Source organism: Schistocerca americana, chromosome 9 (genome assembly GCF_021461395.2).
Source record: "Schistocerca americana isolate TAMUIC-IGC-003095 chromosome 9, iqSchAmer2.1, whole genome shotgun sequence".
Taxonomy (NCBI): Eukaryota; Metazoa; Arthropoda; class Insecta; order Orthoptera; family Acrididae; genus Schistocerca; species Schistocerca americana.
The window spans coordinates 58,947,884-58,972,298 of NC_060127.1; the positions used below are offsets into that span (position 1 = coordinate 58,947,884).

Sequence of the window (24,415 nt, forward strand, 5' to 3'; positions counted from 1 at the left end):
AACTGTAGATGGAAGAAACTAGAAAAAGGTAGAAATTTAAGGAGACGGGACCTGGGTAAACTGAAACAAGCAGAGGTTGTAGAGAGGCTCAGAGAGAGCATTAGGGAATGCTTGATAAGAACAGGGAATAGAAATACAGTAAAAGAAGCATGGGCAGCTTTGAGACATGAAATAGTAAAGGCGGCAGAAGATCAAGTAGGTAAAAAGGCGAGGGCTAATAGAAATCCTTGGGTAACAGAAGAGATATTGAATTTAACTGATGAACGGAGAAAATATAAAAATGCAGCAAATGAAACAGGCGAAAACGAATACAAGCGTCTCAATAATGAGATCGACAGGAAGTGCAAAATGGTTGGAGGACAAATGTAGGGATGTAGAAACATGTGTCACTAGTGGCAAGATAGATATTCCCCACAGGAAAATTAGAGAGACCTTTGGAGAAAAGAGGACCCTCTGTATGAATATCAAGAGCTCAGATGGAGAAGTAGTGCTAAGCAAAGAAGGGAAAGCAGAAAGATGGAATGAGTATATAGAGGAGATATGACAGTGCGAGAAGAATTTGATAGAGCACTAAAAGAGCAAAGTCGAAACAAGGCTTTGGGAGTAGACAAAATTCCATTAGAACAACTGGTAGCCTTGGGAGAGGCGCCATGACAAAACTCTTCCACCTGGTAAGTAAGATGTATGAGACAGGCGAAATACCTTCAGACTTTAAGAAGAGTATAATAATTCCAACCCCAAACATAAAAAACTTGTCGACACTAGAAAATAGTAGCATAACTGGCTATCAGCATTCAGTTGTATGTAAACGTTTCCTGTACGGTTTTCATTCTAAGGAAAAATCAGATATAAACTCAGTTGACTGTGCACAGTTTAAGCCATTACACAGTTACAATTGCAAAGAAGAGAAACAGTTAAAAAAATTCGTTTGTATAAGAAAAAATTAAATGATACATTTTTCATTGGTGCGGACATCGAAAGCTTGCGGCTACCAGTTCTTAGTAACGAGATACATGCACACGAACTACATAGTACGGCAGTCTATGTGCATCGCAGTTACAGTGAAGAAAACACAGATTCATCTGAACTGAGGTACAGATTTCATCAAGTGATTAACCAGACTGCTGTATCACATTACTGAGCAGATAAAAAATTACTTGATGAAAAACAAGCACACGATTATTGTTGTGGAAAAGGAAGAAGCATTCCGATCGTAGGAATTTGCCACATCTGTAAGGAAGAGAGACCAAAAATTTCGATTTGTAAATTGCGGGTTGTGTGGAAAAGTACAGAACATCCGCTAAATTTATCTCAGTCAGATTACAGAGAGGCAATAAATTTCGGTTTAGTAATTCCTTCAAGTTCCTGGCATAATATCTGACAAAATGAGTCTCACATTTAAAGTCTTAAGAATTAAAAATAACAAGACAGTATTTCCCCTCCAGCGATCAGTTTAATTCTAACAACAAGAGAGGCATCTTCCCCTACGAGCACATAGTAGATGAATCCGTTTTGTTGAAGGAGCGTTGTATCAAAGCATTCGGTTACCAAACTATGGAATCTACCTGAATTCGAGACCTTTTGTGATTACTGGGACGTACATCGTCTTGCTTCAACAGATGCGTTTGAAACTTGCCACACGCTATGCCTTAAATCAAATAATTTCTATCTCGCCTCTTACTTGGCTTGGCAAGGAACGCATTGCTCAGAATAGCTAACATGTAACTGCAACTTATTTCTGACTTAGAGCAATTACAATTTGTTGAGTGTGGCATCAGGAGTTGTATTGTTCAATGCTCACATAGCCATCCATGCTGTTGCAAACAGCAGGTTCTTGTGTACATATAATGAGTTTTATATTATATATCACTACTTTAATAGCCTCTACAGTTAAAATGATGCTGAGAATTGTATGAAGACAGAAAACCGTTTCTACAAAAAATTCTTCAAACTCGTACTTAATAGTGCTTTCTGTCAAACTATGCAAAATGTGAGAAAAATTGGTAATTTTAATCTAGTAATGAACTGGATGGTTCGATATAGATCTGCTGTGTTACTTGCAAGATCCAATTTCAGGTGCAGACTTGTATTTAATGAAAATGTAGTTTTAAACGAATTGAGTAGGATTAAACATTGTTTTTGAAAAGGTATACCTGTAGAAACTACCGGCTTTAATTTTTTTTCAAGATGATGTTTTCAGATTTTCATTATGGCTACACACTGAATAGTCTGAAACAAAAAAATGTTAGAGTGTGCTATGCAGACATAGATAATCATATATATCATATAGTCACATTAAATATTTGTGATATTATTAAAAGTGAGATGTATAGGTGATATGACAGATCACCTTACCAAGCTAAAAATATTTGTAAAAATCCCACCTGTTAGGAAAAGAAATTTCGTTCAATCAAAGATGAGTTCTCTGGAGATATTATTTCTGTGGTCTGAAACTGACAGCAAAGTTGTATGCTCTCAAAACAGAGTCACAACACATAACCCACAGAGAAAAATGAGTGAAATGCTCACCAGCAGCAGAAAATAGCATTGATGACTAGCGGGAATGCGTGTTGAATGATGCTGAAAAATCAGCTGTGCAGTACATAATAAATTCTAAGCTTCACTAGCGTTTTATAGTTCTGGATATCGTTTGCTTGCGGTCACTACAACCTGAAGAAGAGTGATGATAATGATGATGATTAACTTTATTGTGTATGAAGAATTGTAAATTGTAGATTGTAATGTTACATGCAAAATTATAAAAAAAAAAAATGGTTCAAATGGCTCTGAGCACTATGGGACTTAACTTCTGAGGTCATCAGTCCCATAGAACTTAGAAATACTTAAACCTACCTAACCTAAGGACATCACACACATCCATGCCCGAGGCAGGATTCGAACCTGCGTCCGTAGCGGTCGCACGGTTCCAGACTGGAGCGCCTAGAACCGCTCGGCCACTCCGGCCGGCTGTAAAATTATAGCTGGCAGTCATTAACACCTTTAGAATGTCTTACATACAATGTGTATAATAGTCTATGCTGAATGGTACATATAAAATTAAGCAGTTAACGAAGTATGTACATCACTTTCTATGGAATGTAATCTTTCTTTATAGCGAATTTTGTATATAGATTATCTATTCCGATGATGAGGCTGTGCAATATTTTGAGATTAACGTTGTTGGAGTATGAAACGACAGAGAGAGAGAGAGAGAGAAAGAGATGATGTTTACTGTCATCACAGTACAACATTTTACATAAAAATCAAATTTAGAAACAAGCAAAGCATAAAAGCAGTCTCATTTATAAATGAGAGTACAGTATTCGACAAAACAGTGTGTGTGTGTGCGTCTGAGTGTGTGTGTATGTTGGTGTGATTTGGGTGATTATGAAAAATTTGATAAATCATCGAATACGTTTCAAAACGTGCCTGAAGAATCTTTGTGTAGTTATTGCTATATATTTGGATGCTTCTGAATATGGTTGGTTTTGGCAAAAAACATACCGCTCTGTCATTGGCTGTTTCACTGCAATGAAAATCATTCCTGTCCCTTACATCTTGCATTTTTTTGCAATTTTGGTAACTGAAATATATTTTTTCCGCCAACAGAACCTCGCATTTTTTAAATTTACTGCCATCCCCATCTTCGATTGTTAAACTTTCTACCATCTACCATCTCTGATTTTGAAATTTCCTGCCATCTTCATTCTTTAATTTTTAATTTTAACACCTTTTTTTTAATTTTTAAGTTTCCCACCATTTCCATCTTTTATTTTTAAATTTCCATCCATACGCCATCTTTAATTTTTAAATTTCCCGCCATCTGACATCTTGATTCACATTGACCGCCACACCATTTATGTAGTCGTACAGGAGTGTTAAAAGGGTCAATCTTGTCGCAGGATTAAGCCACCGTGAAATGTTAAAAGGGAGCTCAAGTAATACGAGGGTCGTTCAATAAGTAATGCCCCACTTGTTTTTCACAGAATATATTTGTTGTTAAGAGTCAGAATTTGGTGACATCATACATCAACAAGACTTGTGTATGTCACATTTTTCCATCATGTTCTGTGGCGGTACGCCAACGTTGTGGAAGAGCATGTATTCTCTACTGGTAAAAGCCCTTGTCCTGTAAGCATAGCCATGTTTCCACTGCATGACTGACACTGTCGTCATCTTCAAAGTGCGTTCACCACAGAGAATCTTTAAGTGCCAACAGAGCTGGAAGTCCGAGGGTGTCAGATCTGGACTGTAGCGTCGATGAGGCAGTGATGTGCAACCTGGCGATGTGTTCCCGAGTTCTCAGACTTGTGTGTGGGCGTGCATTATGGAGTTGGAGCAAGATATCTGCTGGATTCTTGTCCGATCGAATATTTAGGAAACGTTTGTTGAGTTTAATCAGAGTCTTCACGTATGCCTCTAAACTGATGGTTGACCCTCTTGGCATCACATCCACGAGAACACGAGAATGACGCCATCACAATCCCAGAAGACTGCCTTTTCCGGCAGAGGGGGTTGTCTTGAATGTCTTCTTCTATGGTGAATGAGGATGATGCCACTCCATGGACATCCTCTTTGTTTCCGGGGCCAAGTGGTGCACCCAGTTTTCGTCCTCCGTGACTATTCGTGACAGAAACGCCTCTTCGTCGGTCTCAAAACGGTCTGACAATTCAGATGAAATGGCCTTTCTTTGAATCCTGTGGTACACTGTGAGCATTCGTGGAACCCATCGTGAGCACCTCTTTGAATATCTGAGAGTCTCAATCATTGCAGGCACACTTCCAATGCTGACCTACAACTGCAGAGCCAGTTGTTGAGTTCTGATGTGAAGGTCAGGACGAATAATGGAATCTGCAAGATTCAGCACGTCTGGAGCAGTGGCTATGAGAGGGTATCCCGAACGTGGCTGATCATGGAACTCTGTTTCTGCATTTCCTGAAGCTGTAACTTTCTTTACTCTCCGCCCAACTGTAAAAATGTTCAAATGTGTGTGAAATCTTATGGGACTTAACTGCTAATGTCATCAGTCCCTAAGCTTACATACTACTTAACCTAAATTATCCTAAGGACAAACACACACACCCATGCCCGAGGGAGGACTCGAACCTCCGCCAGGACCAGCCGCACAGTCCATGTCTGCAGCGCCCCTGACCGCTCGGCTAATCCCGCGCAGCGCTCAACTATACTCCTATCAACTGCAGCATCGCCATACAATGTACACAAACATTTATGGATGTTCACCAGAATTTCTTTTTCTGCACATTCACCAGAATTTCTTTTTCTGCACACAATAAAATGTACAAGGGTATTTCGGAAAGTGAGGAACGATCAGTCGCGAAATGAAAAATACATTGAAAATGTGAAGAAGCTTTGAACAGATGCATTGGGCACTGTGTCTAGTGTGCCCGTCGATCGCATCATGTCGCTCTTTTTAGTTCTGAGCTCACAGTGAGAACGTAAAGATGGCTAGAAATTAGCGTCTCCCGCCAAGTATGAGGGCCTGGCGAAAGATTTCGTCTGAAGCTATGCAATCCACATAAAATAAGTCATGCGGTTCATTTTACGCGACAATTCTCGGCCGCACTCTGCAGGGGCAATGAAGATGCTCCTGCAGCGTTTTAGATGGGAAGTGTTTGATCACTCACAATACAGCCCGTAATTGTCTACCCCTGAGGCTCATCTCTGCTCAAATGAACCTCTGGCTATGAACAATATTTTGACACACACAACGAGCTGCAGTCCAGAGTAGAAAATTGTCGAAACGCACTAGCGGCTGTCTTCTATAACGAGGGAATTGAAAAGTTGGTACAACGCTACGACAGATGTCTAAGTCTGAGCGGTGACTGTGTAGAGAAGTAGCTGGAAGGTGTAGCTAACCGTTGGAAATAAAACAGTTTTGATTTTCGATGTGGTTTCCATTTCGCGACCTATCGTTCCTTATTTTCCGAATAGCCCTCGTAGACGCCATTTTGACGCTGTACTACGGATCTGCAATCTGCCAGAACGGTTTGAAACTTCACTGGCGCACAGAACAACCGTCTAATGTGAAGCACTAAGGAGGTTTGTCCATGTATATTAATGACTTAAAAAAAAGTGCGGAATTACGTATTGAACGACCCTCGTATATAAAAAACTGAACCAACAACTTCACTAAAGATCTGTTACAGCGATGTTGTTCGCGAACACTTTTATCTTATTTAAGAATTTTAGTCGTCTTCTCGCGTTTTATTGATGCCATGGACTTGTCATGCTGTGCCACGAATTGTACCGTGGTACTTCTTTGGCGGTTGCAGAGTGTTGAGCCATGTAAGAGAGCTTAGAACTATATAAACCAGCTACGAAATGACGTAACCACTTCTGCAGAACTCTTCTGTATTTGGTTATTCTCGTATTTAACGTTTACGGCGGTAGGTGAGCAATCTCTTATTACTCAGAACAACATATTCGAAGTGAACAGAACGGAACAGAACAGAATGTAAGGGAATGATATTTCTCTTCAGTTTCTTTCAATTGTTCCCGCGTGTTATCATCGTGGGTGGCTCCGTTTCTTCTTAGCCCTCCAAAAGACCGCCACACCGCGACGCCATAGCGTTTAAACGACCGTTTAACTGCAGGTGGAGACGCTTAGTCGCTGTCGAGCCATAGCGACGTTCTTTGCTCGCGTGTCTCGCTCTAACTTTGAGCAATGATCAGACCAGCGCGTGACCAGTACAAATTCTCTCCGCGCTATCTACTCGCTGTACACGAACATCTTCGATCTGACTGTGAGGAAGAGGTGAACCAACTTGATACAACACAGATTGCTCCATTAAGATGAAAGATGTGTAAAAAACTTACTTAACTACTACAATCTTTTTATAATCGTTGACTTTTGGTTACTCACTGTCGATCTCACCAGGGTACGAGGTCAGTCAAGTCGATTTCGAGTCAGCATTGCATTGCTAGTACCATTCTGCCTATAACGTTCTTCAGGAGGCATTTTTTTTTCTTATTGGCTGGTTGAAAGTTTCTTCAGTTATTGCTCGACCATTCCACTTGGTATCCAACACTTACTTTACATCACATGACAGAGGGCTTTTAATCGGCGCATTGTCGTCATCTCCGTCCCCTACATGCTGTATCAACAAATATGTGGGCGAAATATGAAGACCTAGGCTGTAAACAATGGACGTTCGGTGAGAAAGAGAGTTCTTGTACGCAAAACGTTGAACGTGATGTGTATTACTCGTACTAGCAGACAGCTCCATGATAACCCGGGATATGGTAGCTCTGTCTCCAACTTCCGATTAAATTTGTCAGGATGTGTGCATGTGAACAGTCGTAAGTGTCAAAAACCTGTTGGTAGTAGAGTTTGTACTAGTAACTTGTGCGGTTTTTGTGCCAGGGAAACGCATTTCAGGGACGATTTGGGCAAATTGGGGGATGATGAGTATAACTTCAGCTGAAATGGCAGAAATATTAAGGGACATTCTTAATATAACAGGTTACTTTGTGAGATTAATTCGTTATTTCATAACGAAGGCAACGGCCTTGCCGCAGTGAATACACCGGTTCCCGTAAGATCACCGAAGTTAAGCGCTATCGGGCGTGGCCAGCACTTGGATGGATGACCAACCGGGCCGCCATGCGCTGTTCCAATTTTGTGGGTGCACTCAGCCTCGTGATGCTAATTGAGGAGCTACTCGACCGAATAGTAGCGGCTCCAGTCAAAGAAAACCATCATAACGACCGGAAGAGCGGTGTGCTGACCACACGCCCCTCCTATCCGCATCCTCTGCTGAGGATGACACGGCGGTCGGGTGGTCGCGGTGGACCACATGTGGCCTGATGATGGAGTGCTTTTTTATTTCATAACGTCGTAATCCAAACCTTACTATAATTATTGGACTTTCTAAATTTCTGTTTTTGGAAGGCTTCACAGCAATATTCCGTAACTCGCCCAGCAAGTAAACGGTGATGAGTCAGTGGTAACGCATGTTAAGTGCATGTAGTTTGCAAGTAAACAATGTTAAGTACCCACTTACATATTTTTAAGAATAAAATTGCGGACAGAATTTACGATTTTAAAAATATTTGAAAACCGGCACTTACTTGAATAAAAAAAAATTGTAATATCTGCATATGCATCAAGTCTGAACGGAGGATGCTTTGCTTGTGGATTTATTGTTACTGTGTCTTTCCTGACCCTTCCTTCTTGATCTATTCTACTTTCGAGAAAGTAAAATTCAGGCTTTTCCTCTGGAGGCTCTTGTGCAAATTTACCATTTCCACCTCCTACACATACCAATACATAGATTGTCCTATGGTTTATGTGCATATTAAGGCCATCAATGGACATATTTTAGATTCCTTAAAAACACAAATTCGATCTTGTTAGGTTTAGTTAGACAGGTACGTCGTCAACAAACTGCACCGTAAGGATGAATTCATATTTGGTCCGTTTCCTTCGCACAGCTGTCAGCTTTAATCTGGCAGAAAATTTAGTTCAAAAATGGCTCAGAAAACTGTACGCACATTATTATTTCTTGAACGATCTTGTTCATTGATGCGAACATGTTCTGTCGAGTGATTTTCGTGCTCTATTGTTGAGTGGTTGGTGTAAGCAGCGTATAATGCTGAGAACTGATACATAATTGAACGTGACTCGGTCTTAAACATTAACAGTGGTGCTTTAATGATGTCCGCCTGTTGTTCCGAAATCATGCTACAGTTAGAAACCTTTCTCCGAGCTGAGATTCGCAAGTAAACACAAGAGGCAGGGCGCATCCCAGGGAGTGACGTCTCATTTCCACCTTCTCCCTGCCATGTGACCCCTTTTTGCGGCGTGCTCATTATCGACCTGTTTTATTTCAATAAATTAAAACGGATAACGTGACACTGAGTTAAATGTGAAGGCCGATGAAGATTTAGGCTAATTCGCAGAACATACAATATTCTAAATAGGCTGATTGGTCGACTTTTCACAATGCTCGACGTGCAACATACCACTACAGCTGAAGGAGGCGCAAAACAGAAAACAACTCTGTTATTACACTACATTTGGTAGGTTAACTTGGATTCTCTAAATATTATCTCGGAATCGACAGATGTTTCACTTCAAAGATGATGAAATATGGGAAAAAAAAATTCACTGAAAGAACAAATAAGACAATATGTCAACATCAAATTATTTATTTAAAAAGTACTTTTTCCAAGAAACTCTTCTTATTTAATAAGGAATTTAACTGACTTTTCGAGAAAGTCATTCAGTGCCCAGAACACGTGCATCTTTAAGACAAAACTTATCGTCTGGAAAGCTTCACACGCAGGAGAATCTTACACATGAACAACAAAATACTCTAAATAATCTTGAAAGATAAGAGAAAAAATATGGTTGTTACGGAAAAACGTTCATCAAATTTATAGCAATAAATTGCCTTATTTGTGTTTACAATCACAAAGTTAACTGATGGTTTCCATATCACCTACATTCCTGAACAAGCTCGATTGTTTATGGCGGAATTTGTGAGAAATCGAGGAAAGATTCCTTTATCGCTGTTGTGTAATACGGTGCGAAATTAATTTGCTGGCTCAGATATAGCTGCTAGCTATATCGATCTTGATGTGATGTCCCAGATGAAATGCGGTATTAATGGGGGTGCCCAAACAGCCACTGCTTATCATTACCGCCCCACACGGTCTCAAATAGTGATGCCCGCATTTAGATTTGGCTAACTCATTTCCTGAGCAGTTATTTGGGCAGAAAAAAAAATGGTTCAAATGGCTCTGAGCACTATGGGACTTAACTTCTGAGGTCATCAGTCCCCTAGAACTTAGAACTACTTAAACCTAACTAACCAAAGGACATCACACACATCCATGCCCGAGGCAGGATTCGAACCTGCGACCGTATCTGTCGTGCGGCTCCTGACTGAAGCGCGTAGAACCGCTCGGCCACTCCGGCCGGCTTTGGGCAGAAAAGATAAGATACTGTGGCTGCAGAGTTGCATTTGCATGGCACTGTTATAAGTTGTTTGGCGTACTTTCGCAACACAGTCATTGCGCTCAACAGTATCGCAGTATTCAAGGCCACCAGTCAAATGTACGCCGCCCTCCTCCGTTGAGACGATGACGTCACGTCGGCCTCTGCCAGAGTTGCTTCTGGATTAGACTTTGCTTCAACATCGACCAGTGTCATCTATGTCTACATCTACATGGCTACTCTACAAATCACGCTTGAGTGCCCGGCAGACGGTTCACCGAACCACCTTCGCAATAATTCTCTGTTATTCCACTTTCGAAGCGGGTGGAAAATCCGAACTCCTATATCTTCCCGTGCAAACTCTGATTTCCCTTATTTTATTACTATGATTATTTCTCCCTATGTAGGCCGAAGTCAACAAAATATTTTCGGATTCGGAGGAGAAAGTTCGTGATTGAAATTTCGTGGGAAGATTCCGCCGCAACTAGAAATAGTGATGTCCATCCCAAATTCTGTATCATGTCCGTGCACTCACTCTCTCGCCTATTCTTCGGTAAAACAAAAGGTGCTGGTCTTCTTTGAACATTCCCAATGTATTCCGTCAGACCTATTTGGTAAGAACACCGCATCGCGGCAGTATTCTAAATGAGGAAGGACAATCGTAGTGTAGGGAGTCTGTCCAGTAGTTCTGTTGCATTTTCTAAGCCTTCTGCCAATAAAACGCAGTGTTTGGTTTGCCTTCCTCACAATACTTTCTACGTATTTTTTTCCAATTGAAGTTGTTCATGATTGTAATTTCTAGGTGTTTTGTTGAGTTTGTGGTCTTTAGATTTGTTCAGTTGAGTTTGTGGCCTTTAGATTTGATTGATGCATCATGTAACCGTAGTTTAACGGATTCGTTTTAGCAGTCATGTGGATGACCTCGCACTTCTCATAATTTATGGTCAACTGCCTATTTTCTCATCGTAATGATATCTAAATCGTTTCGCAATGTTTTTGGCCTTCTGGTGACTTTACTAGACGATAAACAGCAGCATCTTCTATAAACAACCTAAGACGTCTGTTCAGATTCTCCCCTGAATCGTTTGGATAAGGAACAGCAGAGGGCTTATAACACAAGATTGGGGAGCACCAGAAATCATTTCTGGTAAAGTCGATAGCTTCCCGCCAATTACTACGAACTATGATCTCTTTGACAGGAAATCACGAATCCAGTCGCGTAACTGAGACGATATGCCATAAGCACGTAATTTTGCTACAAGTCGTTTGTGTGATGCAGTGTCAAAAGCCTTCTGGAAATCTAGAAATACGGAATGAAACTGAAATGCCTTGTCACTAGCACTCAATACTTCGTGTGAGTGAAGAGGTAATTTCGTTTCCTAAATCAGCAAACCACTCTTTTAGAGGTAATTCATTGTGTTCGAACACGATGTATATTCCAAATCATGCTGCATATCCACGTTAATGATATGGGCCGGTAGTTTAGTGGTTACTCGCTTCTTGAGTATTGATGTCACCTGTGTACATTTCGAATTTTTGGCGACGGATGCTACGTCGAGCTAGCGGTTGTATACAGGGTGATCCATTGAGTGTGACCGGGCCAAATATCTCACGAAATAAGCGTCAAACGAAAAAACTACAATAAACGAAACTTGTCTAGCTTGAAGGGGGAAACCAGATGGCGCTATGGTTGGCCCGCTAGATGACGCTGCCATAGGTCAAACGGATATTAACTGGGTTTTTATGTTTAAATAGGAGCCGCTGTTTTTATTACATATTCGTGTAGTACGTAAAGAAATGTGAATGTTTTAGTTGAACCACTTTTTTTTCGCTTTGTGATTGTGATAAATGGCGCTGTAATAGTCACAAACATATGGCTCACAATTTTAGACGAACAGTTGGTAACAGGTATAGTTTTTAAATTAAAATACAGAACGTAGGTACGTTTGAACATTTTATTTCGGTTGTTCCAATGTGATACATGTACCTTTGTGAACATAATTCTGAGAACGCATGCTTTTACAGCGTGATTACCTGTAAATACCACATTAATGCAATAAATGTTCAAAATGATGTTCGTCAACCTTAATGCATTTGGCAATACGTGTAACGACATTCCTCTCAACAGCGAGTAGTTCGCCTTCCGTAATGTTCGCACATGCACTGACAATGTGTTGACGCTTGTTGTCAGGCGTTGTCGGTGGTTCACGATACCAATATCCTTCAACATCGCCATTCTGTCATGCAGTGAAACGTTGTAGTAACATCGGCAGAACATTACGTAGGAAATCAGCATACATTACACCATTTAGATTGCCATCGTTGAAATGGGGGCCAATTATCCTTCCTACCATAATGCCGCACCATACATTAACCCGCCAAGATCGCTGATGTTCCACTTGTTGCAGCCATCATGGATTTTCCGTTGCCCAAGAGTGCATATTATGTCGGTTTACGTTACCGCTGTTGGTGAATGACGCTTCGTCGCTAAATAGAACGCGTGCAAAAAATGTGTCATCATCCCTTCATATCTCTTGTGCCCAGTGGCAGAACTGTACACGAAGTTCAGAGTCGTCGCCATGTATTTCCTGGTGCACAGAAATGTGGTACGGGTGCAAACGATGTTGATGTAGCATGCTCGACACCGATGTTTTTGAGATTCCCGATACTCGCGCAATTTCTCTGCTACTGATGTGCGGATTAGCCGCGACAGCAGCTGAAAGACATACTTGGACATTATCATTTGTCGCAGTTCGTGGTTGATGTTTCACACGTGGCTGAATTCCGTAAATAATGCAACTATCCGGCGAACGGTCCGGACACTTGGATGATGTCCAGGATACCGATCAGCATACATAGCACATGCCCGTTGGGCATTTTGATCACAACAGCCATACATCAACACGATATAGACCTTTTCCGTAATTGGTAAACGGTCCATTTTAACACGGGTAATATATCACGAAGCAAATACCGTCCGTGCTGGCGGAATGTTGCGTGATACCACGTACTTATACGTTTGCGACTATTACAGCGCCATCAAATCGAAAAAAGTGGTCCAACTAAAACATTCATATTTCTTTACGTACTACACGGATATGTAATAAATATGGGGGTTCCTACTTTTAAAAAATGCAGTTGATATCCGCTTGAACTATGGCAGCGCCATCTAGCGGGCCAACCATAGCGCCATCTGGTTTCCCCCTTCAAGCTAGACAAGTTTCGTTCTTTGTAGTTTTTTCGTTTGACGCTTATTTCGTGAGATATTTCGCCCGGTCACGATCAATGGACCACCCTGCATAATTGTTTAGTAAGGAGTTACTGCATCAGGAACGTAATTGGTATACAATCTGACCTTCCCATTGACCAGTCTAACACTGCGCAGTTCTTTGAGTTAAAATTAATATTTGATTAATCCCATTTTACGTTATAACATTATTTACTCGAGTTTTGTTTGAGGTCATTTACAGTTACTTTTTTCCTAGAAGTTTTATTTACTTGATCCGTATAATGTTTGAAGAGTACTTTTTCTTTATTATATTTTATACATCTCGGACCACATACTTGAGGCATGAAGATGCAGCACTTTTTTCTGGACTTGATTCGTGTGCATTTTCAAGGCTCCTTACCTGTATGGCTCCGGCTCGCACTTGTCTTTTCGATTTCTCGCCTGGGAGAGACACTGTTAGCCACTGCGACATCAGAAATTCCTCTGTGTCCAACTGGCAAGCAACCTTTTGCGTACAATATGACGTAGGGTGAGGCAGAACATGTATGCCCTTGTGACATAACTGTCGCTGCAGGGGGACTTGTTTGTTTAAATGATTGATCACATATGAAACGTGCTGGTTTCTGTATGTCGTATTCCATCACCCTCACTACTTCAGATATCAAGGTGACTGTTTTACTGCAAACGGCACGGGGCTTAAAAGTAATCTGGTGCACATTGTCAAACTGAAATAAAATGCCGTAGATAATAGTTACTACGGCAGTAACATTAGAGCGGTTGTTGTTGTTGTGGTGTTCAGTCCAGAGACTGGTTTGATGCAGCTCTCCAAGCTTCTTCCATTCCCAGTACCTATTGCAAGCTACATCCTTCTGAATCTGTTTAGTGTATTCATCTATTGGTCTCTCTCTAAGATTTTTACCCTCCACGTTGCCCTCCAATACTAAATTGGTCATCCCTTGATGCCTCAGAATGTGTCCTACCAACCGATCCCTTCTTCTAGTCAAGTTGTGCCACAAATTTCTCTTTTCCTCAGTTCTATTCAGTGCCTCCTCATTGGTTACGTGATCTATCCGTCTAATCTTCAGCATTATTCTGTAGCACCACATTTCGAAAGCCTCTATTCTCTTCTTGTCTAAACTACTTATCGTCCACGTTTCACTTCCATACATGGCTACACTCCATACAAATACTTTCAGAAACGACTTCCTGACACTTAAATCTATACTCCATGTTAACAAATTTCTCTTCTTCAGAAACGCTTTCCTTGTCATTGTCAGTCTACATTTTATATCCTCTCTACTTCGACCATCATCAGTTATTTTGCTCCCCAAAGAGCAAAACTCATTTACTACTGGAAGCGTCTCATTTCCTAATCTAATTCCCTCAGCATTAACCGATTTAACTCGACTACATCCCATTATCCTCGTTTTGCTTTTGTTGATGTTCATCTTATATCCTCCTTTCAAGACACTGTCCATTCCGTACAGCTGTTCTTCCAGGTCCTTTGCTGTCTCTGGCATAATTACAATGACATCAGCAATCCTCAAAGTTCTTATTTCTTCTCCGTAGATTTTAATTCCTACTCTGCATTTTTCTTTTGTTTCCTTTACTGCTAGCTCAATATACAGATAGAATAAGATCGGGGATAAGCTACAACCCTGTCTCACTCCCTATATCCCCAGAAACACACATCACACATGTTAATGCCAGCAACTACTTCTGGCCAAAAAATTCATAATTATATGTGAACTCAAATTACCTTTACAAATTTGTATCTCATAGGAAAAGCAGCAATTTTTAAATTTCTCTTAGTTTTGAAAACCCGGTTTAATTACAAAATAATAAATCATGATTCAAATCCAACAGAAGTGGCTTACTACGGACAACTTTTATAGTATAATACAGTATTTATTGTCATGTGACTTTGATCTTTAGTCAGAAATAATGTTAATCACAAGAGATGAATCTTCATTTATGACTGATTACAAGCAGTGTGCTCTTTACAAAGAAACTCTTCACATAGAAATAACTGTTATTGCTACGTTCTCATAGGAGCCCAACCTATGTCTGCAACCATCATCTTTAGATGCCTCTTTCTCAAAGTTTTTAGTGTGGCATCATTACGTTTTGAGCCGTGTTCACTCCCAACTATGCGTTTTCGTGAACTTCGCTGTCTATCTGTGTTTGGTTTCCCGCCCTTGTCGCGGGTACATCGTGGTTCTTCTTCCTTCTCCGTGTGGCAGCACTGAAGTGTATCGATATTTGGGCCGTGTACCATCTTTGGTTTGGTGCATACAGTTTCCGGTTACGGGGTCTGGAGTGAGTCGGTCGGTTGTTGCGGATGAGGAAAGTTACGTCCACGCGGTGCAGTCGGCTGGGGCCGCTGGCAGCCCCTGCGCAGTGTCGGAGCGTGTATGGAGCTGTCCGATCGCTACGAGCTTCGTGGTTCACCGGCCCAGGACGTCAAAGTTGTGGTTTCAACTATCCAAGCCAAGTCCATTCGCGTTGTGGTGGTTCGTTTCGGTGGTTTGCTGTTGGGGAGGTTTTCCTGTGATCAACGCTGAGTGTTTCTACTGCTGAAATTGAGCCGCCATGCGGTGCAATTAACTATTTTTGTTGATTACAATTCGAGTGCACCAGTGGAATTTTCTGCCTTGTGGCCGTTAGTGTTCTGGTTACCTGCCCTGGCCACTGACGTAAATTCAGGCAGTGTTATTTTGGATGAAGTTAACTATATTACCGTGTTTCAAATTCCACTGTACCAGCGGAATTTTCTGCCTAGTGGCCGTTAGTGTTCTGGTTACCTACCCTGGCCACTAACGTAAGTTCAGGCAGCGTTCTTTCGTCACCTGTTGTCGCTGTCCAAAATGGTGTGTAATTTTGACATCTAATACATACTCCATTGTGGATTATCACGTTTGTAGCCTGTTCTGTTTGAGTTCTCATGTACTGATTGACGGGATGCAAGTCGTTGTGTCGGTCGGTCCGTGGCTGTCCCCTGGTTGGGTTCCGACGGATCAAGTGTAGTTTGGCTCACCACCTGTCTATCCTAGGTGAACGAGGGCAAACTGACCTCCCTGGAGGCTTCTGAGTGCCACCGGAGTTTATCTGTTTCAGCTGCTTAAAATGTAAGGCTTATGTTTTATTTTTTCTTTTTTCTTAAAAAATTTGCAAAATTAATTCTTTAATTTATCTTTCAAGCTTAAACATTGCGGCCTTCTGCCTTTAAAAGATTATGGTGATATTTTTTAAAATATTGAAACTTAATCGTGGCCTTCAGACATTGTTATTGCACCTTGCATACGTTTGTTCTATCTGCTTTGCCTTGAGGCATTCTACTTAGCCGTGATACGTTTTTTTTTTGTTTGCTTTATAATTGCATTTTTATCTTGATGATTTCTTGTTTTTAAACATTGTGGCCTTCTGTCTTTAAAAGTGTATTTTAATATATTCTAAAATTTTGAATCTTAATGGTGGCCTTCAGTCTTTGGTATGGCATCTTGCATATGTTTGTTATATCTACTTGGCTGTGATTTTTAAATTATTTTATTGCTACCTTAATTGGATTTTTATCTTGTTGATTTGCTAAGATTTCTCGTTTGGAGGCCTTCAGCCGTGAAAGAGTTTCATTCGGTAAAGGTGCGGCTATGTGCCGGTTTGGTTGTAACAGTGTTATTAATTTACAATAAATTACAATTAGAAGTTCAACCGGACACCAAACTTATTTGGCGCTTTCGACAATCCTAATTACCTGTTCTGCCCAGCGGGTTTGGCGGGCGTTTCACGTTTGTCACCGAGCAATTCTGTAAAGAGTGACTCTGAGGACAGTAAACCCTGGATAAACCCACGGCAACCGTAACACCAACACGCAAAACAAGATCGCTGCGAACTTATCCACCAACGTAATACGTCTCGGACTGACGTAAAGATCGGAGAGCACAACGGAACTGCCGCACGGTATTAGCCGAGCGGTCTCAGCCGCTGCAGTCATGGACTGTGCGGCTGGTCCCGGTGGAGGTTCGAGTCCTCCCTCTGGCATGGGTGTGTGTGTTTGTCCTTAGGATAATTTAGGTTAAGTAGTGTGTAAGCTTATGGACTGATGACCATAGCAGCTAAGTCCCATAAGATTTCACACACATTTGAACATTTTTGAACAACGGAACTGAAACAAAGCGTCACGTCTTGTTTCAGGCACGGTGGCCCCACCTGAGGAGCGAGACGTCCGCATCGTGGACGGCAACCAGGCGGGGGTCGGCCAGTTCCCGCACCAGGCTTCAGTCATCGCCGACGGCACGTCTGTGTGTGCGGGCTCGCTTGTCACCAGCGCTGCTGTGCTCACCACGGCGCACTGCACGGAGGGGTGAGTCGAGACAGCAGCTCCCGGAGCACCTGTACAGGCCGTCCAGAGAGTGGCGTAGCTTTGCGACTCACAAGGGGAGTGTGGGGGATGCGTCTCACCCATTTGGCTCCAACTCTGTGACTGTAAGCGGACAGGCGACCCTTTAAAGTTCTTACAAAACTTCGCCTAACTGGCCAGGAGAAGGGAACACGTTGATCGAAATATTTTCTAGTAGCCTACGAAGTACAGTACTCTCCACTAAAATTGCTACACCAAGAAATGCAGATGATAAACGGGTGATCATTGGACAAATATATTATACTAGAACTGACATGTGATTACATTTTCACGCAATTTGGGTGCATAGATCCTGAGAAATCAGTACCCAGAACAACCACCTCTGGCCCTAATAACGGCCTTGATACGTCTGGGCATTGAGTCAAACAGAGATTGGAAGTCATGTACAGGTATAGCTGCACGTGCAGCTTAAACACGTTACCACAGTTCATCAGGAGTAGTCACTGGTGTATTGTGATGAGCCCGTAGCTCGGCCACCATTGACCAGACGTTTCCAATTGGTGAGAGATGTGGAGAATGTGCTGGCCAGGGCAGCAGTCGAACATTTCCTGTATCCAGAAAGGCCCGTACAGGACCTACAACATGCGGTCGTGCATTATCGTGCTGAAATGTAGGGTTTCGCAGGGATCGAATGAAGGGTAGAGCCACGGCTCGTAATACATCTGAAATGTAACGTCCACTGTTCAAAGTGCCGTCAATGCGAACGAGAAGTGACCGAGACGTGTAACCAATGGCACCCCATACCATCACGCCGGGTGATACGCAAGTATGGCGATGACGAATACACGCTTCCAATGTGCGTTCAGCGCGATGTCGCCAAACACGGATGCGACCATCATGATGCTGTAAACAGACCCTGGATTTATCCGAAAAAATGACGTTTTGCCATTCGTGCACCCAGATTCGTTGTTGAGTACACCATCGCAGGCGCTCCTGTCTGTGATGCAGCGTCAAGGATAACAGCAGCCATGGTCTCCGAGCTGATAGTCCATGGTGCTGCAAACGTCGTCGAACTGTTCGTGCAGATGGTTGTTGTCTTGCAGACGTCCCCATTTGTTGACTCAGGGATCGAGACATGGCTGTACGATCCGTTACAGCCATGCAGAAAAGATGCCTGTCACCTCGACTGCTAGTGATACGAGGCCGTTGGGATCCAGCTCGGCGTTCCGTATTACCCTCCTGAACCCACCGATTCCATATTCTGCTAACAGTCATTGGATCTTGACCAACGCGAGCAGCAATGTCGCGATACGATAAACCGCAATCGCGGTAGGATACGATACGACCTTTATCAAAGTCGGAAACGTGATGGTACGCATTTCTCCTCCTTACACGAGGCACCACAACAACGTTTCCCCAGGCAACGCCGGTCAACTGCTGTTTGTGTATGAGAAATCGGTTGGAAACTTTCCTCATGTCAACACGTTGTAGGTGTCACCACCGGCGACAACCTTGTGTGAATGCTCTGAAAAGTTAACCATTTGCATATCACAGCATTTGCTTCCTGTCGGTAAAATTTCGCGTCTGTAGCACGTCATCTTCGTGGTGTAGCAATTTTAATGGCCAGTAGCGTATTTTGGAACAACTAACTTGTCTGTCATGTCCTGCAATCGTCCTCACAACGTTAATCTATTAATTATAATATAAATATATATAAACAGATGAGTTTGGAACCCTAGAAACCAATACCAAAAACCATTGTGACATTCTGGCAAAATAAGTTGAAAAAATCCTCAACACAGACCCCCCTATGGAAGAAATGATGGCAGAAACGATCACGTACAATCCAGATAGTGAACCTCCAACGCTAGAAGAAGTTAAAGAAATAATCAAGTTACTCACCAAAATCATCCACAGGATCTTGTAAGATATCTGGAAGACCATGAAAATTCCTGACGGCTGGAAAACTGCCCTGATACACCCACTACACAAAAAAGGTGACAAGACTGACCTGAACAACTGCAGAGGAATATCCCTACTACCGGTCACGTACAAGATCCACTCTAAAGCTTTACTAAACAGACTAGAATGCCAGACCGACCACTTGATTGGGGAATACCAAGTAGGCTTCCGTAAAGGGCGGTCTTGTGCGGAACTAATTTGGAACCTGAAAATGATTTTACAACACAAACAGAACATGATCATTACCTTTGTCGACTTCAAAATGGCGAACGACTCTATCGACCGGAAAGCTCTCTTCAAAATTCTAGCAGAATACAAAGAAGACAACAAAACACGGACTATCATAGAGCAAACCTGACCAATACGACTTCCAAAGTAAAGTTCTGTGGGGAACTATCAGAGCCCTTTGAAATTCGCACAGGTGTCCGACAAGGCGATGGCCTCTCACCTCCCCTTTACAATGTAGTGTTAGCTAATGTAATAAAAGAATGGGAAACATCACAACAGGGGATAACCTTAGGAAACCTACAGATTAAATGCCTGGCTTTTGCAGACGATTTAGCGATTGTCACGAAAGGTATAAACGAAACAAAAGACGCTATTGAAAAACTGCACGAAATCGCTTCCAAAACTGGACTACAGATCTCTTACGAAAAGACACCGTTTATGAGCACAAAGTACGGTACGATTTACAAAACTTCAAATATCTCGGTGAAACACTACAAATGAGCGGACGTAATAGAGACTCAAACGAATAAAGGAAAACTAAACTGGACAAGCCATACAAAGTAGTGTGGAATCATTACAACAAGAAGTCTATCTCACAAAATGCCAAATTACACCACTACGAGACGGTGGTGCTCCCCGAGGCACTATATGCAGCAGAGACCACACTAATCCTAGGGCATACACGTATCAGACAACTATAAAAAATAGAACGGAAAATACTTAGGAAAATATTTGGGGCAACTAACAACAATGGAATATGGATCAAGAAACCTACAGAGGAACTATACAAACATACGGAAACAATCACAGAAAAGATTAGAAAACGCAGACTACAATTGTATGGACACATTTACAGAAAGCCATCATACAGACTGACCTAACAGATATTTGACTGGGTAATCACTAGATACACCAATTGGGTGGCAAAGGCGTAAAACGACCTGAACCAACTCAACATAACAGCAGACACAATAAACGACAGAATAAAATCCAGAAACATCATTAAGAAAAGTAAACTACATGAGATACACTATGATAAACGAACAGGCGTAAAATGGACCGAAGAACACAAGCAAGATCACAGCCGGAAGATGAAAGAAATATGGGCAACCAAAAATGCTATCAAGATTAAGCTGAAGACACGAAGCCGACAACAAGCATGGACAGAGGACCAGAAACAGAAACACAGCGAGCGAATGAGGGAAGTTTGGGCAGAAAGGAAGGCAATAAAAGGAATTGGCCATGTAGTTTAGTCCAACTGCGCTCTTAAAGGGCAAAACACCAATAACAATAATAAACACTTCAGTTTATATATGTAAGATCGGTAGGTACTATTTAGTTATGATCGCTTTAACGTCTCTAATTAATCTATTTAAACAGTTAATTTACACAACAGTGTGAAGTCGTCAATGAAAATAAAAAGGTCAGGAAATGGTTGAAATCGCAACTATCAGAAACGTATCATTTAAAACAATTCGTGTAAATACACTATGTAATTAAATTCTAATAATCATAACTAATGTGAATAAATTAATTGTATGCATGTAAACTGAACGATCTAAATATATTAAGATTTTACAATTAACAATCTAACTTAGTGGAGAACGAAACAAAATTAAGAAAAAAGTTGCAGTGAGAAGTGAACACAAGCCAACGAATTGGCACTGAGTGCTCTTGCCCCTGCGCCACACCAGTTTTCTTCAATTTCTTGCTATTTTCCCTCTTTTTGTATTATTTTCATCTCTCATGATGAAATAACAATATCGAAACTATGAAATATATATATTGTTGTCATTTTTAATAAATGTAATGTTGTCATTTTTCTGAATTTGTATTCTGATAAAATTCCTTTGCTAAAAAAAATGAATAACTTAAAGTCAGCGCTTATTACCCTTGGTTGGATAAAATACGTTTGTTCAGAATAAAAAAAAATTAAGCCTTTTCTGGACGTCACAGAAGATAGTAACTGTACTTGCAGTGACGTAATTTAGTTCTTCTAAGTAAATAAAAGCAGTCTCTGTAGTCGATTATCATGAAGCAACATAAATTTCGTCGTCTTCCAAGTGAGTAACAGTCACTGTTCATTGTCTGAGGAAAATTGTAATTGAGGCATTTTCAGGAATAAAAATCATAGGATAAAATGGATATTTGAGATAGGACAGTTTAAATACTTACTTTTAATAGTTTGATTAGCAACCTGATACGAACGCATATGTATGTTTGAATAGTGTGTGAACTACTACTAAGTTGATGTTTCCATAATACTCGATATTATAACCTATGTTTTAACGTAAAAAATAATATCTCTCATAAAACATGTGTAGGCCATTTTCCCATGCATCATTATCAGAACTTACAGTGAGCAAACGTTTCTCTCATCAACTTTTGTTTTAACCATCAGAACACACAAAAACATAACATTAATGTTATACTTAATAATACCTACGATCAGGAAACTGTAGCCGCGCTCCGTCTATTTGCTGTTGTCGACTTCTCTGACGTAAGACTTTGATGTTGTTATCTGCTGTATATTCCCGACGTTTCGTTATATATGCACATCCGATGGAGCAGCCACAAACATCTTCACTGTAACGGCGACTAAATTTCGGGTTCTCATAATAATAATCAATGTTGACTTTTTGCACAGTCGATTACCCTTCATTTGTTGCTGCGTTACCGAAGACAAGATAGTTAATAACGTCTTTGGATGTTAGTTATTATTTCAGCTTCCTATTTCCGACATTACTATGTTTCCGCACTGTTTCTGATTTTGTATTATTTCTGTCGAATTGGAAATGAAATGTTAAATAGCTTTTAAGTCACAATTTACGATTTGTGATATTTCATAATCGAACATTCCATCAACCAGAGATACACTTCGCAACTTTCCTATGATTATCGTTAACTAATACACACGCTATTGTGGAAGTCACTTTAGTTTTTTATTAACAACTTTTAATAATAATTAAATGATCATGAATGACTGCTTTTTGTATACAGAGAAAAGGAGGGTCGATTCTACAATTACTCTCAGCAATTACGGCAACTAAAATGTCCGTGATTTTTATAGTTCGTGACTCATAGATATTAGAGCAAGGACTAGGGTCCATTACTATACTTCGTTATAGACATTCAAACTTCGTACGCTTTTACTTTCACAAAGCTTATTGTCCAGTTCCGTTCTTATACTCAATTTAACGTCCTTTCGTGTAGTCCACAGATCCTACTATTGGCTACTCGCCATGTGACAGAGTTTAATAACTGAGCGCTACTTTCTCTCGCGCACTCACGCGGTGTGCTATCAACGAGCGCAGAGATCTGCACACCGCGTGTTGTACCCGTCCACCGCATCGCTCGGGGTAACAGAACCAAGTTACGACACCTGAAGATGGGCATATAAGAGACCGAAACTAGTCGTGTGTTAAATAGAAGAACCTTATTGCTGTAGCGGTATTTTCAACCTCTGTTATAATGCTTAGTTGCAGATGTTCCTCTGACAGGACTGTTTAAGTGACGTAAGGTAGAATCATGTGGGAAAGCACATGCAATTAGTTCCCACTTGTATGATGGCCGATAGCACAAGTCTCTTTCCCAGTGAAACCCCCTGTTTTGTATCAGAGTTATACTGTATGATCTAAACCACTTCGTCTAATACCTTTAACAGATCAAAATACATAGCAGTAGCCTGTAGTCTACATTCAAATGAATTAGATATATTCACGCTGTTTGTGTAAATAGCCTACTGACTTTCTAAACCCTCTGCAAATCCGAATTGTGACAATGAAAATGTATTATATGTTGTAGGCGGTCAAGAAAATGATGTATATTACCATTCCCAAAATTTTCAAGAATGATGGCAACAATGAAACTGAACAGAAATTTAATGGTATTCCTTCATTTATTTTCTTTTGCAAAGGGCTATCTTTGGCATAATTGAACCGCTCCGTAAATATGCGACTGATAAGTGCTTGATTACAAAAAAAGTTAATATGTTACTAAAATCAGAAGAATACAGTTTAATTAAGTTCGTTAACATTGCTATGTGTTTGAGCGTATCTGTGGGTATACAAAAACACTCCTAATACAGCTTGACAGGGAGAGTTAAGTTTTAAGCTTCTTTTGAAAGTCCCTAGCAGTGACTAACATGAGGCACACACAAAAATTGGTAGCATCGCTAGTCTGCTTCGCAAATGAAGTAGGAAATTTGCTTCCGCAGGAGAAAGACGTGGTCCATCCGCCTGGGAGGCATTCATCCGACGGCGGCCGAGACCACGGCCTGGATCGTGGAATCTAGTTCGGCCGCAGTGCACCCGTAGTACGACGCGTGGTATGCCAGTTACAACGTCGCTGTTTTACTCTTGCCCACGGAAGCTCCTCTAAACCGTGAGTGTCACACAACAGTATTAACGTAGCGTTCGTGCTTCAGAGAGAACGACATAGAGAGAGAGAGAGAGAGAGAGAGACGCACAGAAAGATTGAAAGAGAGGTAGGCAGGGAGGGGGAGGGAAATAGAGAAACAGAGAGAGAGGGTAGGAGAGAGAGAGACGTAGGGAGAGAGAGAGAGAGAGAGAGAGAGAGAGAGAGAGAAAGAGAGAGAGAGGGTGGGAGAGAGGGGTGCGAGAGAGAGAGAGAGAGAGGGAGATGCAGAAAGCGAAAGAGAAGAGATAGACAGAGAGAG

The 24,415-nt window shown here is 41.3% G+C and overlaps 1 protein-coding gene across 1 annotated transcript in view; it reads left to right on the top strand.

The window, feature by feature from the left end:
- LOC124550628 (serine protease 53-like) overlaps window positions 1–24,053 on the top strand; it is a 32,922-nt gene extending 8,869 nt beyond the window's left edge. Inside the window, exons 2-3 of the mRNA XM_047125351.1 lie at window positions 17,382–17,550; window positions 23,954–24,053. Of these exons, the coding sequence (XP_046981307.1) occupies window positions 17,382–17,550; window positions 23,954–24,053 (269 nt within the window). The remainder of the gene's footprint in view (window positions 1–17,381; window positions 17,551–23,953) is intronic.
- The last annotated feature ends 362 nt before the right edge of the window (window positions 24,054–24,415 follow it).